At 46.6% G+C, this 25,686-nt stretch overlaps 1 protein-coding gene across 2 annotated transcripts; it reads left to right on the plus strand.

Annotated features, from left to right (window-relative positions):
- Nucleotides 1-794: 794 nt before the first annotated feature.
- On the plus strand, nt 795-22,369 carry LOC109873365 (collagen and calcium-binding EGF domain-containing protein 1). Of its 2 annotated transcripts, XM_031814037.1 has the most exons (11): nt 795-1,328; nt 2,510-2,590; nt 17,660-17,712; nt 18,059-18,190; nt 18,397-18,534; nt 18,794-18,927; nt 19,132-19,252; nt 19,404-19,543; nt 19,715-19,750; nt 19,976-20,011; nt 20,219-22,369. In XM_031814037.1, the coding sequence occupies exons 1-11, from the start codon at nt 1,213-1,215 to the stop codon at nt 20,405-20,407; spliced, it is 1,176 nt and encodes a 391-aa protein (XP_031669897.1). In that variant the 5' UTR covers nt 795-1,212; the 3' UTR covers nt 20,408-22,369. The 2 variants fall into 2 exon arrangements, with proteins under 2 accessions (XP_031669897.1, XP_031669907.1); XM_031814047.1 differs by lacking the exon at nt 2,510-2,590 and having other exon boundaries at nt 872-1,328.
- Nucleotides 22,370-25,686: the final 3,317 nt, after the last annotated feature.

Genomic DNA, 25,686 nt, shown 5'->3' on the forward strand with positions numbered 1-25,686 from the left:
AATTATTTGTCAAGGGAATGTCAACAGTTGATGATTTACTTAACGAGCAATCAAATGTGTCTACCAGTTATTTAAATGTGTGATTATATCATATTTTACTCACTGAATCTGAAAATAATAAAGTAGCTTGTGTTGTGTAAACATATTAAAGATGTCCCCTACAAAGTTCCTTCAGTGACAACAGCTTCTCTGTTTTAGGAAGATTGAATTTAAAGCAATAAAATCTAATTAGGAATACCGTGTCAGCTTTAGGGCCTGAGCAACTGAAGAGTTATCTTGTTAATTCAGCTTTGATTTAGAATTACAGAAATATTTTACAAATACAGGCTTGTATTTTTCACGATTATGATAAAAAAAGATATGATGTTTTTAAGACTTTATTGGACTTCATATAACTTCAGTATGCAAATAGTGCATATGACATGCAGATGAACATGAGTAGAAAGTCTAAACAATAATCTTCTGGACATTGATTAAAGAGTGGGCCTATATCAACAATTTATAGGGTGAATTTAAATGGGAAAGTTAATTTCAGCAATCAGGAAATGTGTTATGCTACAGTTTATCCTTGATGAAAGAGAGGGTGAGAGGAGAATAAGAAACAATCAGTTAAACGGTTTCCTCTAAATTGGTTCTGTTCTTTACATAGAATATTGACCTCTTCCCCCTCATATGTATTTCCTAAATCAAATTAAATGAATGCACTAATGTGTAGGGAGGAGAGGATGAGAGAGAGACGCATGTGGAATTAGAGAAATTATTCTGGGTGAGAGTTCGTTCCACAAGAGGACGACAGAGGTATTTTCAACTGTGTCTTAAATGTTTCCTTTTCGTCAAAGTCAGTTTAAAAAAAACAGGAATACAGGAATGTAATTCCGCTGGGGATTAGTGAGAGGAATCGCACTCATCACGGCGCATGTCTGTCTATAAACTCGTCCAGAATCGCTCGAGGGGGTCTGATTCAGTGCGCAACAGTTGGGACAGGACTCTGACGCACTACAGTACCGCGAGGAAGTTTTGAGTGTAGTAATTAATGTGCAGGGTCTCACGTGTTTGACCTCTGAGTATAATTATAACTGATGTTAGCTTTAAATCAGTACGTGTGCGACATTGATAAATTAAAACATATAGCTGTTTTGCAGTAGTGCACAGTCTTCGTTTTCGAGGCACCAAGAAAATATTAACAAGGCTGTCACGGAGCTCGCCAGGGACATGGGCCAGCTTTGCGCTGCAACACTCTTACCATTTGGTGCCATCTGCGTTGTTTTTATTTGGGATTGTGGTGCCAGTTCTTCAATAAAAACAAGATTTGCAGTGCTCACTTCAGGGTAAGTTGGTAGTCCGCGCATTTGTGAGGGAACGTTGTAGATATCAGTCTGTTATTTCCTATCAGAAAATTAAATAAAATATAGGACACCTGATCAAAGCTTAAGAAAAGTGCATGTAAATTCAAGTGAACGATTGGTAGGGAGTTAATAAAACTGCCCAGTAACTTGCTATCCAGTTGGACATGGTGATGAGTGTGCTATTTAGACCGAAACGTAACTGAATTTAATATTAATGTGTGATAAACAATAAAAACAATACTTTGATTGTGAAAAACGTCGACAATCAGTCAAAGAAAGACCACCACGTTGCTCAACTCATCAAGCCTACCTATCCAATGATCCGTGCGTCCGCAAGTAAAAGGCTGTTGTGATGCGATTGGAATATTGAATGAGATCACGCAAATACAGAGGAGTAGTTATCGGAATCACTCAATGCCAACTGTAAATTCTGCCCATAGCGTGACATAGGTTATTAAGGTGCACATAGAAAGGTCTGGACCAGGGAGAGGGAGTTCATAGCCTACATACAATAGTTTGAATGAAGTGGGCAAAGTATAGACCAGAATAACTTTGGATCATCTAATTTTGCTCAGAAATGATCATTTAATTCTGTGCTATTACCTCTTAGATCAGCATTCCAGTTGTAAACGATTTCATGATATTATTATTTTACTTTACTTTGCCAAGAAAATGTCTTTGTGACAGACATCTGTATTTTCAAACGAGTTATTGTGTTTCTTAATCCTGGTCCTGGCGACCCAGAGGGGGTGCACATTTTTGTTTTTGTATTAGCACTACACACCTGCTTTAAATCATCCAAAGCCTGATGATAAATGCACCTCTTTGCGGGGTTATTTAACAAACGTTTCTCTTGCAATCATGTGCTGACCACTGCACGGCACAATCTGTTTTCTTTATTACTTTCATTTTGAAATGTTCTCACTGCTTCACATACAATAGTTGCTGCCATAGAATTGTGATTATGTATTGTAGCATGATGTACTACAGTAGCCATAATGCTTGGGAACTGCTTTGAAAGGACATTTCCACAAAATTTCCACTATGAAATAACTGCCAATTTAATTGAGTGCCTTTCTCTTTAATACCACTCCTATTACTATAGTAACAACATTGTTACCAATACACTTATCTCTCATCTCCTTTCTCGTGGCTTTGTAAAGGGAGGAGTGTCCAGAAAACAAGGTAGTGACAGTGGAGTACCCCTGTATTACAGCAAGGGGCACGGATGGCACCTGTCTCAGGTAAGAGTGTCCCATCCTTTAAAAAGAAAAGGAGAGCCGCACACTCCAGGACAGGCTTTCCCAAACTCGGTCCTCTGGACCCCAAGGGGTGCACATTTTGGTTTTAGCCTCAACACTACACAGCTGATTCAAATAATCAACTAATAATCAAGCATTGATCATTTGAATCAGCTGTGTAGTGTTATGGCAAAACCCAAAACGTGCACCCCTTGGGGTCCCCAGGACCACGTTTGGGGAATGCTGCTCTAGGAGCTCAGATGAAATAATTTAATAGCAACGTTTCGACAGCCAAGCTGTCTTCATCAGGGTTTAATGACAAACACTGTGGGTCACTAATTGATATTGTTTCAAAGACCACACACAGGTGTCTGTAATTATGGCTGGGTGTGGCATGATTTCATTGGACAATTTTTCAAATATCAATAGAACATGTAAAAAAGCATGAATGGATAACATACGATCATAGATACAATTAGGCTACATGATATAGGCCTACAAACACTTTATTTACAATGGATAACAAAAACACAATCACAGGAATGGCTTCAGATCAAACTCTATGTTGAGACTGAAGGGAGCGAGGGCCTTTAAATGAAAGATCCAGATGGTCCATCATTTTAACAATAAATTGTCAAGGTCACCCCCTCTCCTAGGGAGGGCGATGTGTTCGATGCCGATAGAGTGACGAGACGAAATAGGGTGGTCCGTTCAAAAAAAATCCCCATCTACCAACACGGAATGTACACACACACACACGCACGCACGCATGCACGCAAACACACACACACACACACACACACACACACACACACACACACACACACACACACACACACACACACACACACACACACACACACACACACACACACACGAGAATCCCCCAGTCTGCAGATCTGGTTTAAGTCCGAAGCATATGATCTGTGTACTGTCAAGGTTATACCACAGCAATAGAAGTTGTCTCATTTGATTCTTGGGTCCAGACGAGATGTGTGTGGTGGTGGTGGAGTTTTAGCTAGTTTTCTAGTTTTTCCTGCCATGTCTCCCAGGGAAGCGTGGTAAGGACTTCCTCAGGCTGTAAAATAGCATTTTGAGGATGGCCATGCATGAAAATGATTCTGTCTGGTCTGCCTAACCGTGCAAGCAGAGTGAGTTAACCATATAGCTCAGTGAGTCCTGGCAGCCTGCAGGCTTTCCCATGTCTCTGTGGTTGGGGTTAGCACAATTACACTGGGCAGCAAACCCACACAGCCACTAGAAACAAAGAGCCAATGAGATGTATTTTTTCTCTCTCTCTCTCTCTCTCAATTCAATTCAATTCAAGGGCTTTATTGGCATGGGAAACATGTGTTAACATTGCCAAAGCAAGTGAGGTAGATAATATATAAAGTGAAATAAACAATAAAAATTAACAGTAAACATCACACATACAGAAGTTTCAAAACAATAAAGACATTACAAATGTCATATATATATACAGTGTTTTAACAATGTACAAATGGTAAAGGACACAAGATAAAATAAATAAGCATAGATATGGGTTGTATTTACAATGGTGTGTGTTCTTCACTGGTTGCCCTTTTCTCGTGGCAACAGGTCACAAATCTTGCTGCTGTGATGGCACACTGTGGAATTTCACCCAGTAGATATGGGAGTTTTTCAAAATTGGATTTGTTTTCGAATTCTTTGTGGATCTGTGTAATCTGAGGGAAATATGTCTCTCTAATATGGTCATACATTGGGCAGGAGGTTAGGAAGTGCAGCTCAGTTTCCACCTCATTTTGTGGGCAGTGAGCACATAGCCTGTCTTCTCTTGAGAGCCATGTCTGCCTACGGCGGCCTTTCTCAATAGCAAGGCTATGCTCACTGAGTCTGTACATAGTCAAAGCTTTCCTTAATTTTGGGTCAGTCACAGTGGTCAGGTATTCTGCTGCTGTGTACTCTCTGTGTAGAGCCGAATAGCATTCTAGTTTGCTCTGTTTTTTTGTTAATTCTTTCCAATGTGTCAAGTAATTATCTTTTTGTTTTCTCATGATTTGGTTGGGTCTAATTGTGCTGCTGTCCTGGGGCTCTGTAGGTTGTGTTTGTGTTTGTGAACAGAGCCCCAGGACCAGCTTGCTTAGGGGACTCTTCTCCAGGTTCATCTCTCTGTAGGTGATGGCTTTGTTGTGGAAGGTTTGGGAATCGCTTCCTTTTAGGTGGTTCTAGAATTTAACGGCTCTTTTCTGGATTTTGATAATTAGTGGGTATCGGCGTAATTCTGCTCTGCATGCATTATTTGGTGTTCTACGTTGTACACGGAGGATATTTTTGCAGAAATCTGCGTGCAGAGTCTCAATTTGGTGTTTGTCCCATTTTGTGAAGTCTTGGTTGGTGAGCGGACCCCAGACCTCACAGCCATAAAGGGCAATGGGCTCTATGACTGATTCAAGTATTTTTAGCCAAATCCTAATTGGTATGTTGAAATATATGTTCCTTTTGATATAGAATGCCCTTCTTGCCTTGTCTGTCTGTCTGTCTGTCTGTCTGTCTGTCTGTCTGTCTGTCTGTCTGTCTGTCTGTCTGTCTGTCTGTCTGTCTGTCTGTCTGTCTGTCTGTCTGTCTGTCTGTCTGTCTGTCTGTCTGTCTGTCTGTCTGTCTGTCTGTCTGTCTGTCTGTCTCTCTCTCTCTCTCTCTCTCTCTCTCTCTCTCTCTCTCTCTCTCTCTCTCTCTCTCTCTCTCTCTCTCTCTCTCTCTCTCTCTCTCTCTCTCTCTCTCTCTCTCTCTCTCTCTCTCGGTCTCTCTCTCCCTCTCTCTCGGTCTCTCTCGGTCTCTCTCTCTCTCGGTCTCTCTCTGTCTCTCTCTGTCTCTCTCTGTCTCTCTCTGTCTCTCTCTGTCTCTCTCTGTCTCTCTCTGTCTCTCTCTCTCTCTCTCTCTCTCTCTCTCTCTCTCTCTCTCTCTCTCTCTCTCTGAGATCATGTGGCTTCCATGATTCTTAAATGGAAGAAGTTTGGAACCACCAAAACTCTTCCTAGAGCTTGCCAAACTGAGCAATTGGGGGAGAAGAGCCTTGGTCAGGGAGGTGACCAAAAACCTGATGGTCACTCTGACAGAGCTCCAGAGTTCCTCTGTGTAGATGAAAAGGACAACAATCTCTGCAGCACTCTACCAATCAGGCCTTTATGGTAGAGTGGCCAGACGGAAGCCACTCCTCAGTAAAAGGCACATGACAGCCCACTTGGAGACTTTACTCGCATAAAAACTGTGGATGATAATGTGGTTACTGTTCATGTTTCTCTAGTTTGCTTCCAGACATATCTACCGAATTAGTCAAAACGGCTTTGGGCTGCATTGGCATCAGTGAAATGTTCTTGCTGGGTTCCAAGATATGATCATTTCTCTCTTGAATCACTTATGAACATGATTTTTTCTAAATGTCCCATCCATCTTGTCATGTCTGGGCCTGAGTGGGGATACTCTGAAGTGAACTGTTGTGAACTCAGTCATTCACTGGGCCTGCCTGCCACACACTCATCAAACCTCTCGAAGAAATCACAAGAATTGACATAATATTCAGTTCATTCCTGCCCGACCACTTGATTTCCTCTGTAAACCCCAGTCTTAACTCAATATACAGGGTGAGCTCTGTACCCAATCATATGCCTCTGTGACCAGGGTTCCACCATCTCTGTCGGCTCCGACTTCCGACAGACGGAGCGGTCTGGCTCCGGAGACGGGCACATCGAGCACCGCTCCCGAGTTTACTACTCACCAATGTCCAGGCTCTTGACAACAAGGTAGACAAAATCTGAGCAAGGGTTGCCTTCCAGAGAGACATCAGAGACTGTAAAGTTCTTTGTTTCACGGAAACATGACTCACTCGAGACACGCTATCGGAGTCGGTACAGCCAGCTGGTTTCTTCACGCTTTGCGCCGACAGAAACAAACATCTTTCTGGTAAGAAGAAGGGCGGGGGTGTATGCCTTATGATTAACGAGATGTGGTGTGATCATAACAACATACAGGAACTCAAGTCATTCTGTTCACCTGACTTAGAATTCCTCACAATCAAATGCCGACTGCATTATCTACCTAGAGAATTCTCTTCGATCATAATCACAGTTGTGTATATTCCCCCCCAAGCAGAGCTGAACTCTACTAAGCCCCCCTGTGATTCGCTGGCCAGGGCACTGAGAGGTCTCCCCTTTACAAGCCATAAAACATGTGACACATCGACGGCCCTGAATTATTTTTTTTTGACTCTATGTAAACTGAGGTTGCATTTTTTTGTAGCTGGGGATTTTAACAAGGCTAATCTGAAAACAAGGCTCCCTAAATTCTATCAGCATATTGATTGCACAACCAGGGCTGGCAAAACCCTATATCATTGTTATTCTAACTTCCGCAACGCATATAAGGCCCTTCCCCGCCCTCCTTTCGGAAAAGCTGACCACGACTCCATTTTGTTACTCCCAGCCTATAGACAGAAACTAAAACAGGAAGCTCCCACACTCACGTCTGTCCAACGCTGGTCCGACCAATCGGATTCCACGCTTCAAGATTGCTTCGATCACATTGAACTGGGATATGTTCCGCACTGCGTCGAACAACAACATTGATGAATATGCTGATTTGGTGAGTGTGTTTATTAGCAAGTGCATCGGCGATGTCGTACCCATAGCGTGTATTAAAACATTCCCAAACCAGAAACCGTGGGTTGATGCAAAACTGAAATCACGCAAAACTGAAATCACGAACAACTGCTTTTAATCAGGGCAAGGTGACCAGAAACATGACTGAATACAAACAGTGTAGCTATTCCCTCCGCAACGCAATTAAACAAGCTAAGCATCAGTATAGAGACTAAGTAGAGACTAAGTAGAGTCGCAATTCAACGGCTCAGACACGATAGATATGTGGCAGGGTCTACAGTCACGGACTATAAAAGGAAAACCAGCCCCGCGCGACCACAATGTCTTGCTCCCTGACAGACTAAATAACTTCTTTGCTCACTTTGAGGACAATACAGTGCCACTGACACGGCCCGCTACCAAAACCTGCGGGTTCTCCTTCACTGCAGCCGACGTGAGTAAAACATTTAAAAGCTCGCAAGGCTGCAGGCCCAGACGGCATCCCCAGCCGCGTCCTCAGAGCATGCGCAGACCAGCTGGCTGGTGTATTTACGGACATATTTAATCCATCCTTATCCCAGTCTGCTGTTCCCACATGCTTCAAGAGGGCCACCATTGTTCCTGTTCCCAAGAAAGCTAAGGTAACTGAGCTAAACGACTACCGCCCCGTAGCACTCACTTCCGTCATCATGAAGTGCTTTGAGAGACTAGTCAAGGACCACACCACCTCCACCCTACCTGACACCCTAGACCCACTCCAATTTGCTTACCGCCCCAATGGGTCCACAGACGACGCAATCGCAATCACACTGCACACTGCCCTAACCCATCTGGACAAGAGGAATACCTACGTGAGAATGCTGTTCATCGACTACAGCTCAGCATTTAACACCATAGTACCCTCCAAACTCATCATCAAGCTCGAGACCCTGGTTCTCGACCCCGTCCTGTGCAACTGGGTCCTGTACCTCCTGGCGGGCCACCCCCAGGTGGTGAGGGTAGGTAACAACATCTCCACCCCGCTGATCCTCAACACTGGGGCCCCACAAGGGTGCGTTCTCAGCCCTCTCCTTTACTCCCTGTTCACCCACGACTGCGTGGACATGCACGCCTCCAACTCAATCATCAAGTTTGCAGACAACATTACAGTGGTAGGCTTGATTACCAACAACAACGAGACAGCCTACAGGGAGGAGGTGAGGGCCCTCGGAGTGGGCCCTCACACTCAACGTCAACAAAACAAAGGAGATGATCGTGGACTTTAGGAAACAGCAGAGGGAGCACCCCCCTATCCACATCGACGGGACAGTAGTGGAGAGGGTAGAAAGTTTTAAGTTCCTCGGCGTACACATCACAGACAAACTGAAATGGTCCACCCACACAGACATCGTGGTGAAGAAGGCACAGCAGCGCCTCTTCAACCTCAGGAGGCTGAAGAAATTTGGCTTGTCACCAAAAGCACTCAGAGACTTTTACAGATGCACAATCGAAAGCATCCTGTCGGGCTGTATCACCGCCTGGTACGCCAACTGCTCCGCCCATAACCGGAAGGCTTTCCAGAGGGTAGTGAGGTCTGCACAACGCACCACCAGGGGAAAACTACCTGCCCTCCAGGACACCTACACCACCCGATGTCACAGGAAGGCCAAAAAGATCATCAAAGACAACAACCACCTGTTCACCCCGCTATCATTCAGAAGGCGAGGTCAGTACAGGTGCATCAAAGCAGGGACCGAGAGACTGAAAAACAGCTTATATTTCAAGGCCATCAGACTGTTAAACAGCCATCACTAACATTGAGTGGCTGCTGCCAACATACTGACTCAACTCCAGCTACTTTAATTATGGAAAAATTGATGTAATAAATGTATCACTAGCCACTTTAAACAATGCCACTTCAGATAATGTTTACATACTCTACATTACTCATCTCATACATATGTATATACTGTACTCTATGCCATCTACTGCATCTTGCCATCTTGATGTAATAAATGTATCACTAGCCACTTTAAACAATGCCACTTTCATATGTTTTCATACCCTACATTATTAATCTCATATGTATATACTGTACTCTATACCATCTACTGCATCTTGCCTATGCTGTTCGGCCATCACTCATTCATATATATTTTTTATGTACATATTCTTATTCATTCCTTTACACTTGTGTGTATAAGGTAGTTGTTGTGAAATTGTTAGGTTAGATTACTCGTTGGTTATTACTGTATTGTCGGAACTAGAAGCACAAGCATTTTGCTACACTCACATTAACATCTGCTAACCATGTGTATGTGACAAATACAATTTGATTTGATTTGAAATGCCTAGTCTGAGCAACCCCTTTCCCCTGTGTGTCAACCGCTTGGCTTTCAAGTGGTCTGTGTTCATTAGTAAGACAGACTCCGCTCCATGCCTGGTCACAATCTGCCCGTCTACACGACACAGCTTTTCTCTTTTAACTGTGACTCTGCCTTCGTCTGGAAGGCTGAAGATTTGACAGGGAGAGAGAGTCCAGGCTCAGGCCTTCTCACACATTACTCCCTCCTCAGGGATAGGGGTTGATGATGATGCCAGGGAGAGGGTCTCGGATGTCATTGTCCCTCAGAGAGATGTGTAGAGTTTCATCCATTAAACCCTGAGATAACACTGAGCAGGGAGATGGAGAGTCTGGCTGGGACCTCCAGGCCAGAGTGAACAACACTCAGGCTACTCACACTGGCTGCATTCCCCTCGTCTCCTCTCCTTTCCTCTTTCTCTGAGTGATAATGTGTGTTGAGTTTGCAGTTGAGTTCAGTTCAGTTGAGTTTGCGTGTGTGCATGTGTCCTAGGCTCTGACAGCTGATAGTGCAGGAGATGCCTGGAGTGCATGCAGGCCCAGAGCGTATGTACTACGTACTGTAGCTACTACCTCCTGAGTGTTACGCTCCCTCTCATCTCTCTCTCTTTATTTGTTTCCTTGTGGATTTACTGCATTAGACTTGGTTCTCACCTATGTAGTGTTCTCTCTGTGGGCTCCATACTCAATCCCTCACCGCTCTGCTCTCCCCTACAGTCCCTACATGTCGACAGGCCAGCCGGCTGTAAACTGTCTGTGACACGCATGGCAGGGGGAACAGGAGGAGAGAAGGAGGAGAGTGAGGGAGGGGAAAAGGTTTTCCAAGGCTTGCCTGCACAACCACATCAAGGTGTATAAAAAGGACCAGGAAGGAGAAATCACAGGAGGGCGGGAAGCTCTATAGGTCAGAGCTCTGGCTTTTATGAACCTCTGTATTCTGCTGCAATTGGTGCCCCGTAGTCCAGTTGATGTGGTGGAACCGTACCACTCTCTCTCTCTCTCTCTCTCTCTCTCTCTCGCTCTCTCTAACAACATAGTTGTAGTACACGTGGCTGCCTGCTGTAAGGACTGGAAACCATCCTATCCCACGGCCCCTGAGCTCACTGTGGAAGAATAAAGAGGGAGGCAGCACAGGAGCGAGGGGGGAGAAAGGAGAGAGGGGGCGGAGAGAATCAGAACATACTGAACCAAGCTCTCACAGTCCTGTCTCTCTTATGTGCTCTGGTTTTATCATTAAAGCAGGTCAGAGGAAGCAGACCTGCAATGTCCACACAGAGTGTGTGTGTGTGTGTGTGTGTGTGTGTGTGTGTGTGTGTGTGTGTGTGTGTGTGTGTGTGTGTGTGTGTGTGTGTGTGTGTGTGTGTGTGTGTGTGTGTGTGTGTGTGTGTGTGTGTGTGTGTATGGCCGGGGTACAGAGCTGAACTCTACTAAGCCCTGTGATTCGCTGGCCAGGGCACTGAGAGGTCTCCCCTTACAAGCCATAAAACATGTGACTCTATAACACATACATCATACCTACCCTGGTAAGCCCTGTCTGTCAGTCAATCACTGACACTAAGGTGATCAACAATCAACTGAGAGTTTAGGTGCAAAAACAAGTCATGTCAGGAAACACATAGAGACGAAGTGATTTAGGTCCGGAGCAATAGGCTCCGAAGTAGTAACGAGGACCAGATGCGCACGTGTGTGTGTGTGTGTGTTTATCCAGTCAGGTCTGAACCCCACACTGTGCTCCAATAAGGTTCTGACAGGGTTACTATCTTCAGCCAAGGCCTCATCAGACTCACTACACCACAGCAACCAGCACGTTAGCCACGAAATGAGGAGTGAAATATCCCACCACATCCACCCAATGGTACAAGCTTAGGTTATAAAAGGTTCACAGAGACATGTCTTCTCTTGCCAAGAGCACATCAGGACAGCTCATTCACCCTAAACACATAGTGAACTCCTAAATTGCATCTAGGAATTCCATCCTATTCTAACTAGTATACTTTTTTATATTTGGCATTTCTTCCTCAATGTGTTTTGAATGGCAATCAAGCTGTGGGAAAATGAAACTGTTTCATTTGTCTCACACTTGTAGTTGACATAAGTGTCTCTCTTAGCAATGCAACACTGTTCTGAGTACTGCCGTAATACTGTTTCATTACAGGGGAAATATTATCCATTTCTCTGTTTCTCACAAAACACTTTTTTACAAGGCCTGAGGTTCATTTCCTGTCTTTAATGGTGAAGTCTAATCATTTGTGTAGATCGGTATTATTGCTGGACCACAGTAAATATCAAGTAATCATTGTACATATTTTTCTAGTTAACATTCACCTGAACAGCGCTCTGTACCAACACAATGCCTGTTATTCATTACTGTTCCACTAGGTGATTAAAGTCTGTAATGGCATCGTCAGCATGTTGTTTGAAGTACAGCACAGAGAAGCAGCTGTGTACTGTATAGACAGTACATGTTTTTATATCACAGAATTGTAAAAGGGGGAGGGGTGAAGGAATGAAAAGGGAGAGATGAAATAAAGGAAGTTTGCAGTGGTAAAGATGAGGAGTCACAGTCGGACACAACAAACAATCTCTGCATGCAGTGGGGCCATTTCAACCCTCCCACCTTCAGGCCGTCTCCCTCTGAGTCCTGGAAGGTTCTGGAAGACTTTCATGTCTTATCAGTCCATTACCTTCAGCCCTGGTTAAGGACTTTGGTGTGATCTCAGTGTAGAATCCTTAAAATAGACCCGTCTGTAGCCTGGTTTCCTTCCCTGGCAGTAGAGCACTCACAGACACGTCATTAAGACAGATCCATCATTGTGTTACTTTTTATTATTACTCTTTATTTTAGTCTACTTGGTAAATATTTTCTTCTTCTTGAACTGCACTGTTGGTTAAGGGCTTGTAAGTAAGCATTTCACGGTAAAGTCTGTTATATCTTGTTGTATCTTGTTCTATTCACTTGTTGAAATCGGCGCATGTGACAAATAAAGTTTGATTTGATTTGATCATTAGTTTGGCTTTAGACTCCCTTCTCAGTTACTGGCTGCTCTCACTACATTACCTGTAATCTGGACTTCATCTCTCTCGTAGGCCCTTTATTGTCCTCATAGGGTCCATTCTTTCTCTTGCTGTCACTCTCCCTCTATCTCCCTTTACCCCTGTTTCTTCCTTTCTCTCTGTCTCTGTCTCTGTCTCTGTCTCTGTCTCTGTCTGTCTGTCTGTCTGTCTGTCTGTCTGTCTGTCTGTCTGTCTGTCTGTCTGTCTGTCTGTCTGTCTGTCTGTCTGTCTGTCTGTCTGTCTGTCTGTCTGTCTGTCTGTCTGTCTGTCTGTCTGTCTGTCTGTCTGTCTGTCTGTCTGTCTGTCTGTCTGTCTGTCTGTCTGTCTGTCTGTCTGTCTGTCTGTCTGTCTGTCTGTCAGGTAAGGCTCCAGGCCAGGTCACATGTCTGTCTGTCTTTGTTTTTGAGGTTGTGAGAGGCTCAGAAGGGCCAGAGATGGCCCCAGGGTCACAGAGGCCAGCGGCCCTTCATATTACCTGGGGGGAACCGAGGGTAGGCGTTGGCACTGGGAATAGACCTGGGAGCTTTAAGGTCTGTAATGAGAGGCGTCATAAAAGAGAAGGAGAGAGGGAGAGTGACAGAGAGGGATAGGGGGCGAGAGAGGGGAGGATTTGTGTCACTCTCTGGCCCAACATTAACTGGCAATGGCTTTATGAGGGGTGTTTTACCCTTTTCACACTACCTTGCAGACACGAACCATACTGTGCTGGGCTGGCTCTGATATATTATTTTCACATTGTCTTTCCTAGCACGGTTCCAGCCATTATGGTTGATGTGTCACCAGGTCAGCCGTGGGAATAGGGATAGGCTGTTTTAGAACAGGCATTGTTGATGGAGTGAGGACCTGTGAAGACAGAAGCGGTAGGAGGTGGGTTAGAGGTGACGGAGGAGTGTTGGTTCTGTTTGGGAACTGTAGCGTGGCTGTGCTTGTGGAAGTGGTGCAGACCTCCTGTGCTCTCAGTGAAAGAGTCCACTGTCTGACTAACAGCCTTCCCCACTCTGATGTGTCCCCAGAGAGACCGCAGGCTGGAAGTGTGCTGACAGATAAATAAACAGAGAGAGGACGTGCTCACATCTCAGCACACTAACACCTTCACGTGTATACTCACACGGCACAAGAACAAGACGCTCATACACTAACACCTTCACGTGTATACTCACACGGCACAAGAACAAGACGCTCATACACTAACACCTTCACGTGTATACTCACACGGCACAAGAACAAGACGCTCATACACTAACACCTTCACGTGTATACTCACACGGCACAAGAACAAGACGCTCATACACTAACACCTTCACGTGTATACTCACACGGCACAAGAACAAGACGCTTATACACTAACACCCGTACATACCCACACACACCTTTACATAACAGCCTAACACCCTGCTATATGAGGAAACACAGAGAAAACAACAGACCCTCTTAAAACTAACACCCTAATCGATTATACACACTGACGCCTTTACTTAAACACAAAGACGGAGACAGACTATCATCCATACACAGAGAGGCAGACTTAAAAACAGGATAACATATATTCAAAAACTGCAGCGCACACAGCACACACACACCCACACAAAGACATCAATATGACATATGTAAGAGCAGAAACACACACAGACACTGTCTCTCCTGTCCTGAAGTGTCGAGGGGTCCGTGACCACCGAGGTCCACATCCTGTGTTTCTGACTCACAGAGCACCACATGAAGGACCATTAAGCATAACTGACATAAAAGCTACATCTCTTTCTTTCTCTCCTTCTCTCTCTCTCTCCATCCTCCTCCTCTCCTCGACTTGTCAACATCTCCCTGTCTCATTTCCTCCACGCTGCGTTTCCTCCTCCATCGCCATAACAACCCCCTTAAGTCATCTCCCCTCTCTCTCTGATGAGTCTGGGAATTGACAGAGTAAATATGATACATAACGTTGCGTCACAAGACACCTAATGATACTGTTGTCCCTGTTCGCTATCTTCCCCATATCTAGAAACAGAAACACTATCTGAGGTCCAGGGAGCAATCCTGTACTGAGTGAGTGGAACTGTTAATACATAGTGACTTCCGTCTGGTTTATGGAAAGCATCATTCCAGATTGGTCTCTGCTCTGCTGTCTCTGTGTAACCTCAGTGCTGTCTGTCCAGGCTACAGACAGTTGGGGGGGTCTATAATGAATATCCAGTCTTTGTAGTGGATTCTTGGGGGGGTCTATAATGAATATCCAGTCTTTGTAGCGCATTCCTGCTGCGAACGCACAAATAAATCACGCCAGCCTGGATGGAAAACAATAACATTGAGCTCTCCTCCCTGGAGGGAGACCCTTGCTAAAGTACATAATCTGGAGTGTAAAGTGATCCTGCTCTGGCCTGTACTCTGGATCCTGTCTTGCTATTCCTCCAGCGTCTCTGTGCTGTTTTTGGCAGCAGCAGTGTAGTGTAGAGCCTGTGTGGGCCCTCGGTACGTCCCTCTCTCTGCAGGTAGTCACTGGGTCACCACCAGCACCAAGGAGAACCAGGGGGAACACAGGGACAGGGATGTCCAGGGATGGTGCTCCCAAGATGGACTCGTAGCTGGGTGACTTGCATGGTCAGACAGAGCTGGTGGGTCTGTAGGCACTATGTTAGAGTGTGGAGCATCAAGAGAAGGAGTGTCTAACAGCAGGAATACCCTCAGGGTGACACAGGGACTCATCTTCTGAAGGAACTTAAACAGACAACATGCTTGCAAAGGGAATGTTGATGCAGAATGTAGAAACACAGAAGAATCGAATGGGCAACAAAATACCATAGAATCCGACCATCAGTGTTGATAATCTGTGTGTAGAGAAAGATACTCTCTCAGAAAAAAGGGTTCCAAAAGGGTTCTTCGGCAGTCCCCATAGGATAACCCTTTTTGGTTCCAAGTAGAGCACCTTTTGGTTCCAGGTAGCACCCTCTGTAGGAAGGTTGGAACCAAAAAGTGCTCTACCTGGAACCAAAAAGGGTTCTTCGAAGGGTTTTCCTATGGGGACAGCAGAAAACTCTAACCCTTTAAGTTTTTTTTTCTAAGAGCGTACTCTCCTAACCTTGTTAGTCACCTGACCTTATTGTTTGTCTGTATTGTGAAGAGTGCAGAGAACTGAAGGAAGAGCCTGGTCTGGGAGCTCTCCTCCTCAAGGTTGTGTTTAACAGTCCTGTCAGTGTCACACATCACTCTCACTAATAACCCCTGCCCTTGTTTCCTGACATTAACAAGATGCACCCAATTACTGACTGCTCTGGGCCCCAGACACACGCACACACACACGCACACACGCACACACACACACACGCACACATGCACGCGGGGGAGCATGAGAAGCGGTTATCTCACTGTGGAGGACAGTGATGTAGCTTTAGTGGTTTGGTCTTTTCCCTTTAAGATCAGAGAACAGTGTTAATCAACAGAGACCCCTACATTCCCAAACATCAACAGACAGGTCATCACACTGTGTAACTATTAACCTGAGCAGTTTATACAGACCATGTATCATCAATCAGAGACACCTCTAGCATTTAATTTGACATTTGAGTCATTTAGCAGACGCTCTTATCCAGAGCCACTTACAGTTAGTGCATTCATCTTAAGATGGCCAGGTGGGACAACCACATATCTCAGTCATAGTAAGTACATTTTTCCTCAATAAAGTAGCTATCAGCAAAGTCGGAGCTCGAAAGGGGGGGGGGGGGGGGGGTCAAGTTAGCTCGCAAAAGGCTTTCTTTCTTTTTTTTTGCAGGTCCCAGATCAGGGGCAGTGTGGGGTCAGGTCTCTGTGACTGACACGTTGTCTGTTGATGTTTGGAGTAGGGCAGTGGAGCAGTGGACTATGAGAGCAGAGGTTGTGTGTTGATGTTGTGAGTGGACACTCAGAGACACCAGAGGCTGCCAGCCATAGCCTCCCCTTGCTGGCTGTACATCTTCGGCCCAGACAGACAGGGCCCACATCTGCTGTCCATTAGCCCAGCCTGGCCCTCTCCTCTGTTGGCACACTGACTGGAGGGGCAGGAGGTGGCAGGCCTGGAGAGAGTTGACCTTCAGGCCCCTGGCCAGAGCCCCCTAGCAGCCCCCCAGTACTGTCCCATCCCATCCCCAGCTCTCTCCATCACAACACAACACAGCTATGAGCCACAGATTAAAGCTCCAGTCCGTCATGTGGCTTTAATCAGGCCCTGGCCAGGCCCATAGTTTTGTAAGTTATTTATCATTCAGAAGAGGGAGTGGGGGAGGGTCTTATAGGAGTGATTTAGGGTTATGTTGCATGGAGGTTGGAGAAGAATAAAAGCAAGTTGTGGTCTTGAGGGACATTCAGTGAGGTACCATGCTAACTTCCCTCCATCAAGAGCGTGCAGTTTTCGGGGCAGGAGCTAAATCCTGTGTGTGTGTGTGTGTGTGTGTGTGTGTGTGTGTGTGTGTGTGTGTGTGTGTGTGTGTGTGTGTGTGTGTGTGTGTGTGTGTGTGTGTGTGTGTGTGTGTGTGTGCGTGCGTGTCCCCTCCTCATCTAGGGTCTGTGTTATTTGGGTTCTGTGATTCTATGAGTATTCCAATATCCCTTTCCATTGTTTCCTATTCCGCAGGTCCATCCCTAATGCCTGTAACATGTGCTGTTTTGGCTTGCTGTGTGTGAGGATGACGCTCTTTGTTCAGCTGTCTCTTGACCATCTAGGCTAGTGCTGCTAGGAAGTGGGGATGGAGGTAAGGGATCTGGTGCTAATGAGGAGCTTTGGTCCTAAAGACAATTGACAGGCTGGGTGTTACCAGAGAGGAAGAGGCAAAGCGAAGAGGATTTACTCCTGTCAAAATCTGCCCACGATTAGCAGACTGATAGGCAGAGAGAAAAGCAGACTGCCTGCCTTCCCGCCTTTGGGACAACAACTCCCATTGTTAGGGTGTAGACAAGACCATCTCGTCATTGTATAAAATATCTCTGGTGTTTCACATTTAGTGGCTGTGTAGATCCGTTCAGTATGTGAAGGGAAGGATACAGCAGCTGGGAAATGAATTATTGGCTCATGCTACTGTCTGTCTGTGTGTTTATCCACAGGAGGAAATGCTGTGAGGGCTTCAGGTTCGTGATGGGCCAGTGCATACCTGAAAGTAGGTTAAAGAAATACAGCAGTTCTACTCACCTCAAGTCAGATACTTTACTCAGTGCCTGTAATTACACCTGGGCACCTGTACACAGACAGAATGCACATTACAGTGCCAAATTAACCCATTACTGAACTGCAAATTGTTTCAAAAGTGAAAGAGCATGTCATTCCATAAATTGGCAATACTGTACAATGATACACCATGACCAATAGAGGGCAACATTACACAGGAATACCCTTGAGGAATATTATTGGACATCCAGGGTTATTATGGAGCTGTTAGCTTTGCATGTAAGATCCTATCTGTGCATGTCCCTATTGAACCAATCCCTCCCCTCTCTCTGCTCCAGATGTGGATGTGTGTTCTGGCTCCCCCTGTGAACAGCAGTGCACCGACAACTTTGGACGGGTTGTCTGCACCTGTTACCCCGGATACCGCTTTGATCGAGAGAGGCATCGCAACCACCAGACCTACTGTTTAGGTAAGTCCACTACCTGTTTATCTGCCAATCAGCTTTTTATCAGCCTGTTTATCAGCCAATCAGCACTGTTTTCTTTTGTATGAATCTGAATTTAACATCCTACATCAGAGCAACCGCTCTCTCTCCCTCTCTCTGATTAGAGCAGCCTAAATGCAGCCTTAATCAGGTGTAAAGTAACAACTGGTGTTGTGTCTCCCACACCACAGACATCGATGAGTGTGTGGAGTCTGACGGCAGTGTCTGTGACCACAGCTGCGAGAACACCGTGGGCAGCTTCCTGTGTCGCTGTCACAGGGGTTACATCCTGGCACCGGACAATCACTCCTGTATACCCAGTCACAACCGTGGGTGTTGAGAATAATACTATACTTTAGTCCTACTGTCTACATGAGGCTGGCTACCACAGCTATATTACCTCTGGGCTTAGCTCACTAGTACCTTCCTGTGTGTCTTCAGCCTGAGGGTACAGTACTGTACATGTGTTTGAGAGGGTGAACATAGACTACTAGACTTTGTTTTTGTGTTACTTATTCTGTAGTGTTACTTACTCTGTGACAAGCCTGTCTCTCTGAGAGTCTCTTTGTCTCTATGTCTTTCTGTCAGTGAGCTCGTCAGGGAAGTCTGACACCCTGATGAGTGCTGGCTCCTGCTCCCTCACCTGTCAAGACTTTGTCAACATGAGGAACAGCCTGCTGCAGCTCAAACTGAGGCTGGGCAGCACTCAGTCACCTAACCAGGTACATCTACATCACAACACTAACTACTACACATCCTACTTACACTGCTGTTCCAAACACAGAGATACACTAACCAGAGATACACTAACCGTAAACTAGCCTCGCCAGACTTGATGTCTCACAATGGAAGTCTGGCCAAATGGAGACTATAGTGAGACAGGTTGTTGTACTATACTACCTGTGTGTGTACCTGTGTGTGTGTAGGTGTTGTCTCCTGGCCTGGCTAACAGCAGTGATAAGCCGTCTGCTGGGAGGTTGGGGAAAGGTCCTGACACCCCCGCCCTCCCTGGTCCTCCTGGCTCTCCAGGATCCCGTGGGGTCCCAGGTAAGAGCTGTCTGCTCTTTCTCTGAATCTTTCTAACTCAATCTTTCTCTCTCTCTCTCTGTATCTCTCTGTGTACTGCCTATGTCCGCTGTTTGTTGGCTGATATTCATCTCCTTGGTTCCTCTTACATCCCTTTATTCTTGGATCCCAGGCCAATCAGGAGTGCCGGGGGAGAAGGGAGAGCCTGGAGAGAGAGGCCTGACCGGCCCCCAGGGGCCACGGGGAGACATGGGCCCTATGGGCCCCGAGCCTGACCTGGAGCACATCAAGAGGGGTCGCAGAGGAGCTGTGGTAATCTTATTATTTCTTCCCCGATAACATGCTGTTGGGCCTATTAGTCCAAGCAGACCTCAACACATCCATAGCTGCAGAGATACATCATTACAATAAATGTTGCATAGAAGGAGCTGTAGCTCCTAAAAACATTTAAAACCATATTTCTGTCTCTCCTTTTTCCAACAGGGACCTCCTGGCGCACCAGGCAGAGATGGACTGAAGGTCAGTCTATCCGTGTGTCTGTGGGTGTTTAGTACATGCTTGTATGTGTCCTGTATGTGTTAAAACTATACTGTAAGCGTTTCAAAGCTGTTAACTGGAACACTAACAGCAACACTTTTCTCCCCACTCTGAGAGCTCTGAGCTGCCGATGTGGACTCTTATAGAAGTCTGTGTGAATGTTGGAAGTATGTAACTGGACGTTTCTGGATGTTTTCTTCTCTTTAGGGTGACAGGGGAACTCCTGGTCCCAGAGGTCTACCAGTGAGTCTGCTCTCTATATTTGCCAGCTAGGCGTTGAAGTATTTTAAATGCATTATCATCATTGTCATCTTGTTGATCTATTCTATGTATTATCAGATTCCAAGCATACAATAAATCCACCCTAAAGCATGCAATATGCTTTACAGGTTGAAATCTAATTCACTGATGTGTGGACAGAGATATTAAAGCCTCCGTATCTTTCCCCAGGGACCTCCCGGCTCCTTTGACTTCCTCCTGGTCATGATGGCTGACATTCGCATTGACATCATCGAGCTGCAGGAGCAAGTGTTTGGGAAGAGGCGGGGCCTCTCCTTAGACAACCCACCCCACTCCAGCGGAGAGACAGGGTTCGGAGAGTGGGGCTCCGGACAAGGAGAGCTCATGCTCAATACCTGAACTCCATAGCCCTTCCCACGGTAACTGTCACTCAAAACGATAAGCCAAAGGGAACTAATTAATCAACTGGTTCTTGTAAAGCAGAGACATTGAACTGACTGAACTGACTCCTTTCCTCCAGTGAAACATTGTCTCTAAAACCCAAATAGGACTGTATGAGTTGAGGAGACCTCTGATCAGCTCTCTCCTGTCAGAGACATAGACTATAAACAAACAGAGAGAGAGAGAGGGAGAGAGAGAATGGAAAAAAATGGAACCACTGACCGTCCAATCCAAATCACTGCAAGCTTTGCCTTGCCGCCTTGATGTTTCCTTCGTGCCTGGCCTGGTCTGACTGAGGAGAGGGGTTATGCCTTTGCATGCGAGGCACAGGGTGGTGATGGTTGTAGCACTGTGAGACTGTGTCTTTGTGCGCTCTGATCTGAATGGCTTCAAACACAGCAGGGGCTTTATCGTCTGCATCTCTTCCTGTTCCTGTCAAATCTGTACAGTCCGAGGAGAGGAGACGCCGGTCGGTCGCTGCCTGACACTGCTTACCTGCCCTGCAGGGCCTAGAACCAGACTCAGGCCCCAGACTGCACCTGTCCATGCAAAAACCCAACTCAACAGCTTTTATACCGCTGTCACTAAACTACAGACTCTCTGAAGCATCTTTAGAGATACAGTACATATACTACATTAGCAAAAGTATGTGGATACCTGCTCATCCAACATCTCATTCCAAAATCATGGGCATATATATGGGGTTAGTCCCCCCTTTACTGTTATAACAGCCTCCATTTTTCTGGAAAGGCTTTCCACTACATGTTGGAACATTGCTGCGGGAACTTGCATCCATTCAGCCACAAGAGCATTAGTGTGGTCGGGCGATTAGGCCTGGCTCGCAGTCGGCGTTCCAATTCATCCCAAAGATGTTGAGGGGTTGAGGTCAGGGCTCTGTGCAGGACGATCATGTTCTTCCACACCGATCTCGACAAACCATTTCTGTATGGACCTCGCTTTGTGCACAGGGGCATTGTCATGCTGAACGAGGAAAGGGCCTTTCCTAAACTGTGGCCACAAAGTTGGAAGCACAGCATTGTCTAGAATGTCATTGTCAAAAATAATAATAATAATTGTATGCTGTAGTGTTAAGATTTCCTTTCACTGGAACTAAGGGGCCTAGCCCGAACCATGAAAAACAGCCCCAGACCATTATTCCTCCTCCATCGAACTTTACACTTGGCACTATGCATTTGGGCAGGTGGCGTTCTCCTGGCATCCGCCAAACCCAGATTCTTCCTTCGGACTGCCTGAAGTGTGATTCATCACTCCAGAGAACGTGTTTCCACTGGACGTTTGGAACTTAGTAGTGAGTGTTGCAACTGAAGACAGATGATTTTTATGCTCTAGGCGCTTCAGCACTCTGCGGTCCCATTCTGTGAGCTTGTGTGGCCTAACACTTTGCGGCTGAGCCGTTGTTACTCCTAGACGTCCCACTTCACAATAACAGCACTTACAGTTGACCAGGGAAGTTCTAGCAGGGCAGAAATTTGAAAGTCACTGAGCTTTTCAGTAAGGCCGTTCTACTGCCAATGTTTGTCGATGGAGATTGCACCTGTCAGCAACGGGTATGGCTGAAATAGCAGAATCCACTAATTTGAAGGGGTGTCCACATACTTTTGTATATTTGGTGTAAATAAAAAAGGAACCATTTGAAAGTTTCAGAAGGTTCTTTGGATATGTTTTGGTAAACATACTTTTTTGTTGTTATATTTTTTGTTGTCGTTAGTGTTGAACTTCCCTACTCAAGATAGGTGCATATATGGTGTGGTGGGCTCTCTTAATGCTAGCTATTGATCTACACCTTAGATCACCTTCTAAAGCATTATGTGTGCCTCTGCTTGTGTGTAAGTATGTACAGTGGAAGTCGGAAGTTTACATACACTTAGGTTGGAGTCATTAAAACTAGTTTTTCAACCACTCCACACATTTTTTTGTTAACAAACTATAGTTTTGGCAAGTCGGTTAGGACGTCTACTTTGTGCATGACACAAGTAATTTTTCCAACAATTGTTTCCAGATTATTTCACTTATAATTCACTGTATCACAATTCCAGTGGGTCAGAAGTTTACATACACTAAGTTGACTGTGCCTTTAAACAGCTTGGAAAATTCCAGAAAATTATGTAATGGCTTTATGTAACGCTCGTCCTCTTCTTCTGACGAGGAGTAAGAGATATCGGACCAATCTGCAGCGTGGTAAGTGTCCATTTTAATATGTACAACTGTGAAAGAACGAAATAAACGAAACAGTCCCGTGTGGCACGAACACTGACACGGAAAATAATCACCCACAACTCAAACTCTGGCAGCTCCGGAGTGAAGGGCGATTCCGGCAGCTCCTGGCTGACGGACGGCTCTGGCAGCTCCTGGCTGACGAGCGGCTCTGGCAGCTCCTGGCTGACGAGCAGCTCTGGCAGCTCCTGACTGACGGACGGCTCTGGCAGCTCCTGGCTGACGGACGGCTCTGGCAGCTCCGGGCTGACGGACGGCTCTGGCAGCTCCGGGCTGACGGACGGCTCTGGCAGCTCCTGGCTGACGGACGACTCTGGCAGCATCTGGGTGACGGACGGCTCTGGCAGCTCCTGGCAGACGGACGGCTCTGACAACTCCTGGCTAACGAGCGGCTCTGGCAGCTCTTGGCTGACAGACGGCTCTGGCAACTCCTGGCTGACTGACGGCTCTGGCAGCTCCTGACTGACGGGCGGCTCTGGCAGCTCCTGACAGACTGGCGACTCTGGCAGCTCAGGACAGACGGGCGACTCTGGCAGCTCAGGACAGACGGGCGACTCTGGCAGCTCAGGACAGACGGGCGACTCTGGCAGCTCAGGACAGACGGGCGACTCTGGCAGCTCAGGACAGACGGGCGACTCTGGCAGCTCAGGACAGACGGGCGACTCTGGCAGCTCAGGACAGACGGGCGACTCTGGCAGCTCAGGACAGACGGGCGACTCTGGCAGCTCAGGACAGACGGGCGACTCTGGCAGCTCAGGACAGACGGGCGACTCTGACAGCTCAGGACAGACGGGCGACTCTGGCAGCTCAGGACAGACGGGCGACTCTGGCAGCTCAGGACAGACGGGCGACTCTGGCAGCTCAGGACAGACGGGCGACTCTGACAGCGCTGGGCAGGAGGAAGACTCTGGCTGCGCTGGACAGGTGGGAGCACCTGTAGGGAGGAGACGGAGAGACAGCCTGGTGCGGGGGGCTGCCACCGGAGGGCTGGTGCGTGGAGGTTGCACCAGATAGACCGGACCGTGAAGGCGCACTGGAGGTCTCAAGCACCGAGCCTGCCCAACCTTACCTGGTTGAATGCTCCCCGTAGCCAGGCCAGTGAGGCGAGGTGGTATAGCCCGCACTGGGCTGTGCTGGCGAACCGGGGACACCATGCGTAGGGCTGGTGCCATGTACCCCGGCCCGAGGAGACGCACTGGAGACCAGATGCGCTGAGCTGGCTTCATGGCACCACCTCGATGCCCACTCTAGCCCGGCCGATACGAGGCGCTGCTATGTACCGCACCGGGCTATGCCTGCGCACCGGGGACACCGTGCGCCTCACGGCATAACACGGTGCCTGCCCGGTCCCTCTCTCTCCATGGTAAGCACGGGGAGTTGGCTCAGGTCTCCTACCTGACTTAGCCACACTCCCTGTGTGCCTCCCCCCAATACATTTTTGGGGCTGCCTCTCGGGCTTCCAGCCGCACTGCCGTGCTGCCTCCTCATACCACCGCCTCTCGGCTTTCTCTGCCTTGGGGCGGCGACATTCACCAGCCTGTGCCCAGGGTCCCTTGCCATCCAGAATCTCCTCCCATGTCCAGGAGTCCTGAGATCGCTGCTGCTGCCCGTTAGTTACCACGCTGCTTGGTCCTTTGGTGGTGGGTGATTCTGTAACGCTCGTCCTCTTCTTCTGACGAGGAGTAAGAGATATCGGACCAATTTGCAGCATGGTAAGTGTCCATTTTAAAATGTACAACTGAACACTACAAAATGCAAAATAACAAAGCGAAAGAACGAAACAAACGAAACAGTCCGATGTGACACAAACACTGACACGGAAAATAATCACCCACAACTCAAAAGTGAAACCAGGCTACCTAAGTATGGTTCTCAATCAGGGACAACGATATACAGCTGCCTCTGATTGAGAACCCTACCAGGCCAAATACAGAAATCCCAAATCATAGAAAAAGAAACATAGACAACCCACCCAACTCACGTCCTGACCATACTAAACAAAGACATAACCAAAGAACTAAGGTCAGAACGTGACACTTTAGAAGCTTCTGATAGGCTAATTGACATCATTTTAGTCAATTGGAGGTGTACCTGTGGATGGATTTCAAGGCCTACCTTCAAACTCATTACCTCTTTGCTTGACATCATGGGAAAATCAAAATAAATCAGCAAATACCTCAGAAAAATAATTGTAGACCTCCACAAGTCTGGTTTATCCTTGGGAGCAATTTCCACACGCCTGAAGGTACCACGTTCATCTGTACAAACAATAGCACGCAAGTATAAACACCATGGGACCACGCAGCCGTCATACCGCTCAGGAAGGAGATGCATTCTGTCTCCTAGAGATGAGCGCACTTTGGTGCAAAAAATGCAAATCAATCCTAGAACAACAGCAAACGACGTTGTGAAAATGCTAGATGAAACAGGTAAAAAAGTATCTATAGCCACAGTAAAACGAGTCCTACATCAACATAACCTGAAAGGCTGCTCAGCAAGGAAGAAGCCACTGCTCCAAAAACCGCCATTAAAAAGCTACAGTTATGGTTTGACTACAGTTTGCAACTGCACATGGGGACAAAGATCGTACTTTTTGGAGAAATGTCCTCTGGTCTGACGAAACAAAACAAAAAACTGTTTGGCCATAATGACCATCGTTATGTTTGGAGGAAAAAGGGGGAGGCTTGCAAGCCGAAGACACCATCCCAACCGTGAAGCACAGGGGTGGGAGCATCATGTTGTGGGGGTGCTTTGCTGCAGGCGGGACTGGTGCACTTCACAAAAGAGATGGCTTCATAAGGAGGTAAAATTATGTGGATATATTGAAGCAACATCTCAAGGCATCTGTCAGGAAGTTAAAGCTTGGTCGCAAATAGACAATGACCCCAAGTATTCTTCCAAATTTGTGGCAAAATGGCTTAAGGACAACAAAGTCAAGGTATTGGAGTGGCCATCACAAAGCCCTGATTTCAATCCTATAGAAAATGTGTGGGCAGAACTGA

This window comes from Oncorhynchus kisutch, linkage group LG3, assembly GCF_002021735.2.
Source record: "Oncorhynchus kisutch isolate 150728-3 linkage group LG3, Okis_V2, whole genome shotgun sequence".
In the NCBI taxonomy this organism is placed as follows: Eukaryota; Metazoa; Chordata; class Actinopteri; order Salmoniformes; family Salmonidae; genus Oncorhynchus; species Oncorhynchus kisutch.

Coding starts and splice junctions, on each gene's coding strand:
- LOC109873365 (XM_031814037.1), top strand. CDS start 1,213: ATGGGCCAGCTTTGCGCTGCAACACTCTTACCATTTGGTGCCATCTGC. Junction 2,591..17,659: donor ACGGATGGCACCTGTCTCAG/GTAAGAGTGTCC, acceptor GTTTATCCACAG/GAGGAAATGCTGTGAGGGCT. Junction 17,713..18,058: donor GGGCCAGTGCATACCTGAAA/GTAGGTTAAAGA, acceptor TCTCTGCTCCAG/ATGTGGATGTGTGTTCTGGC.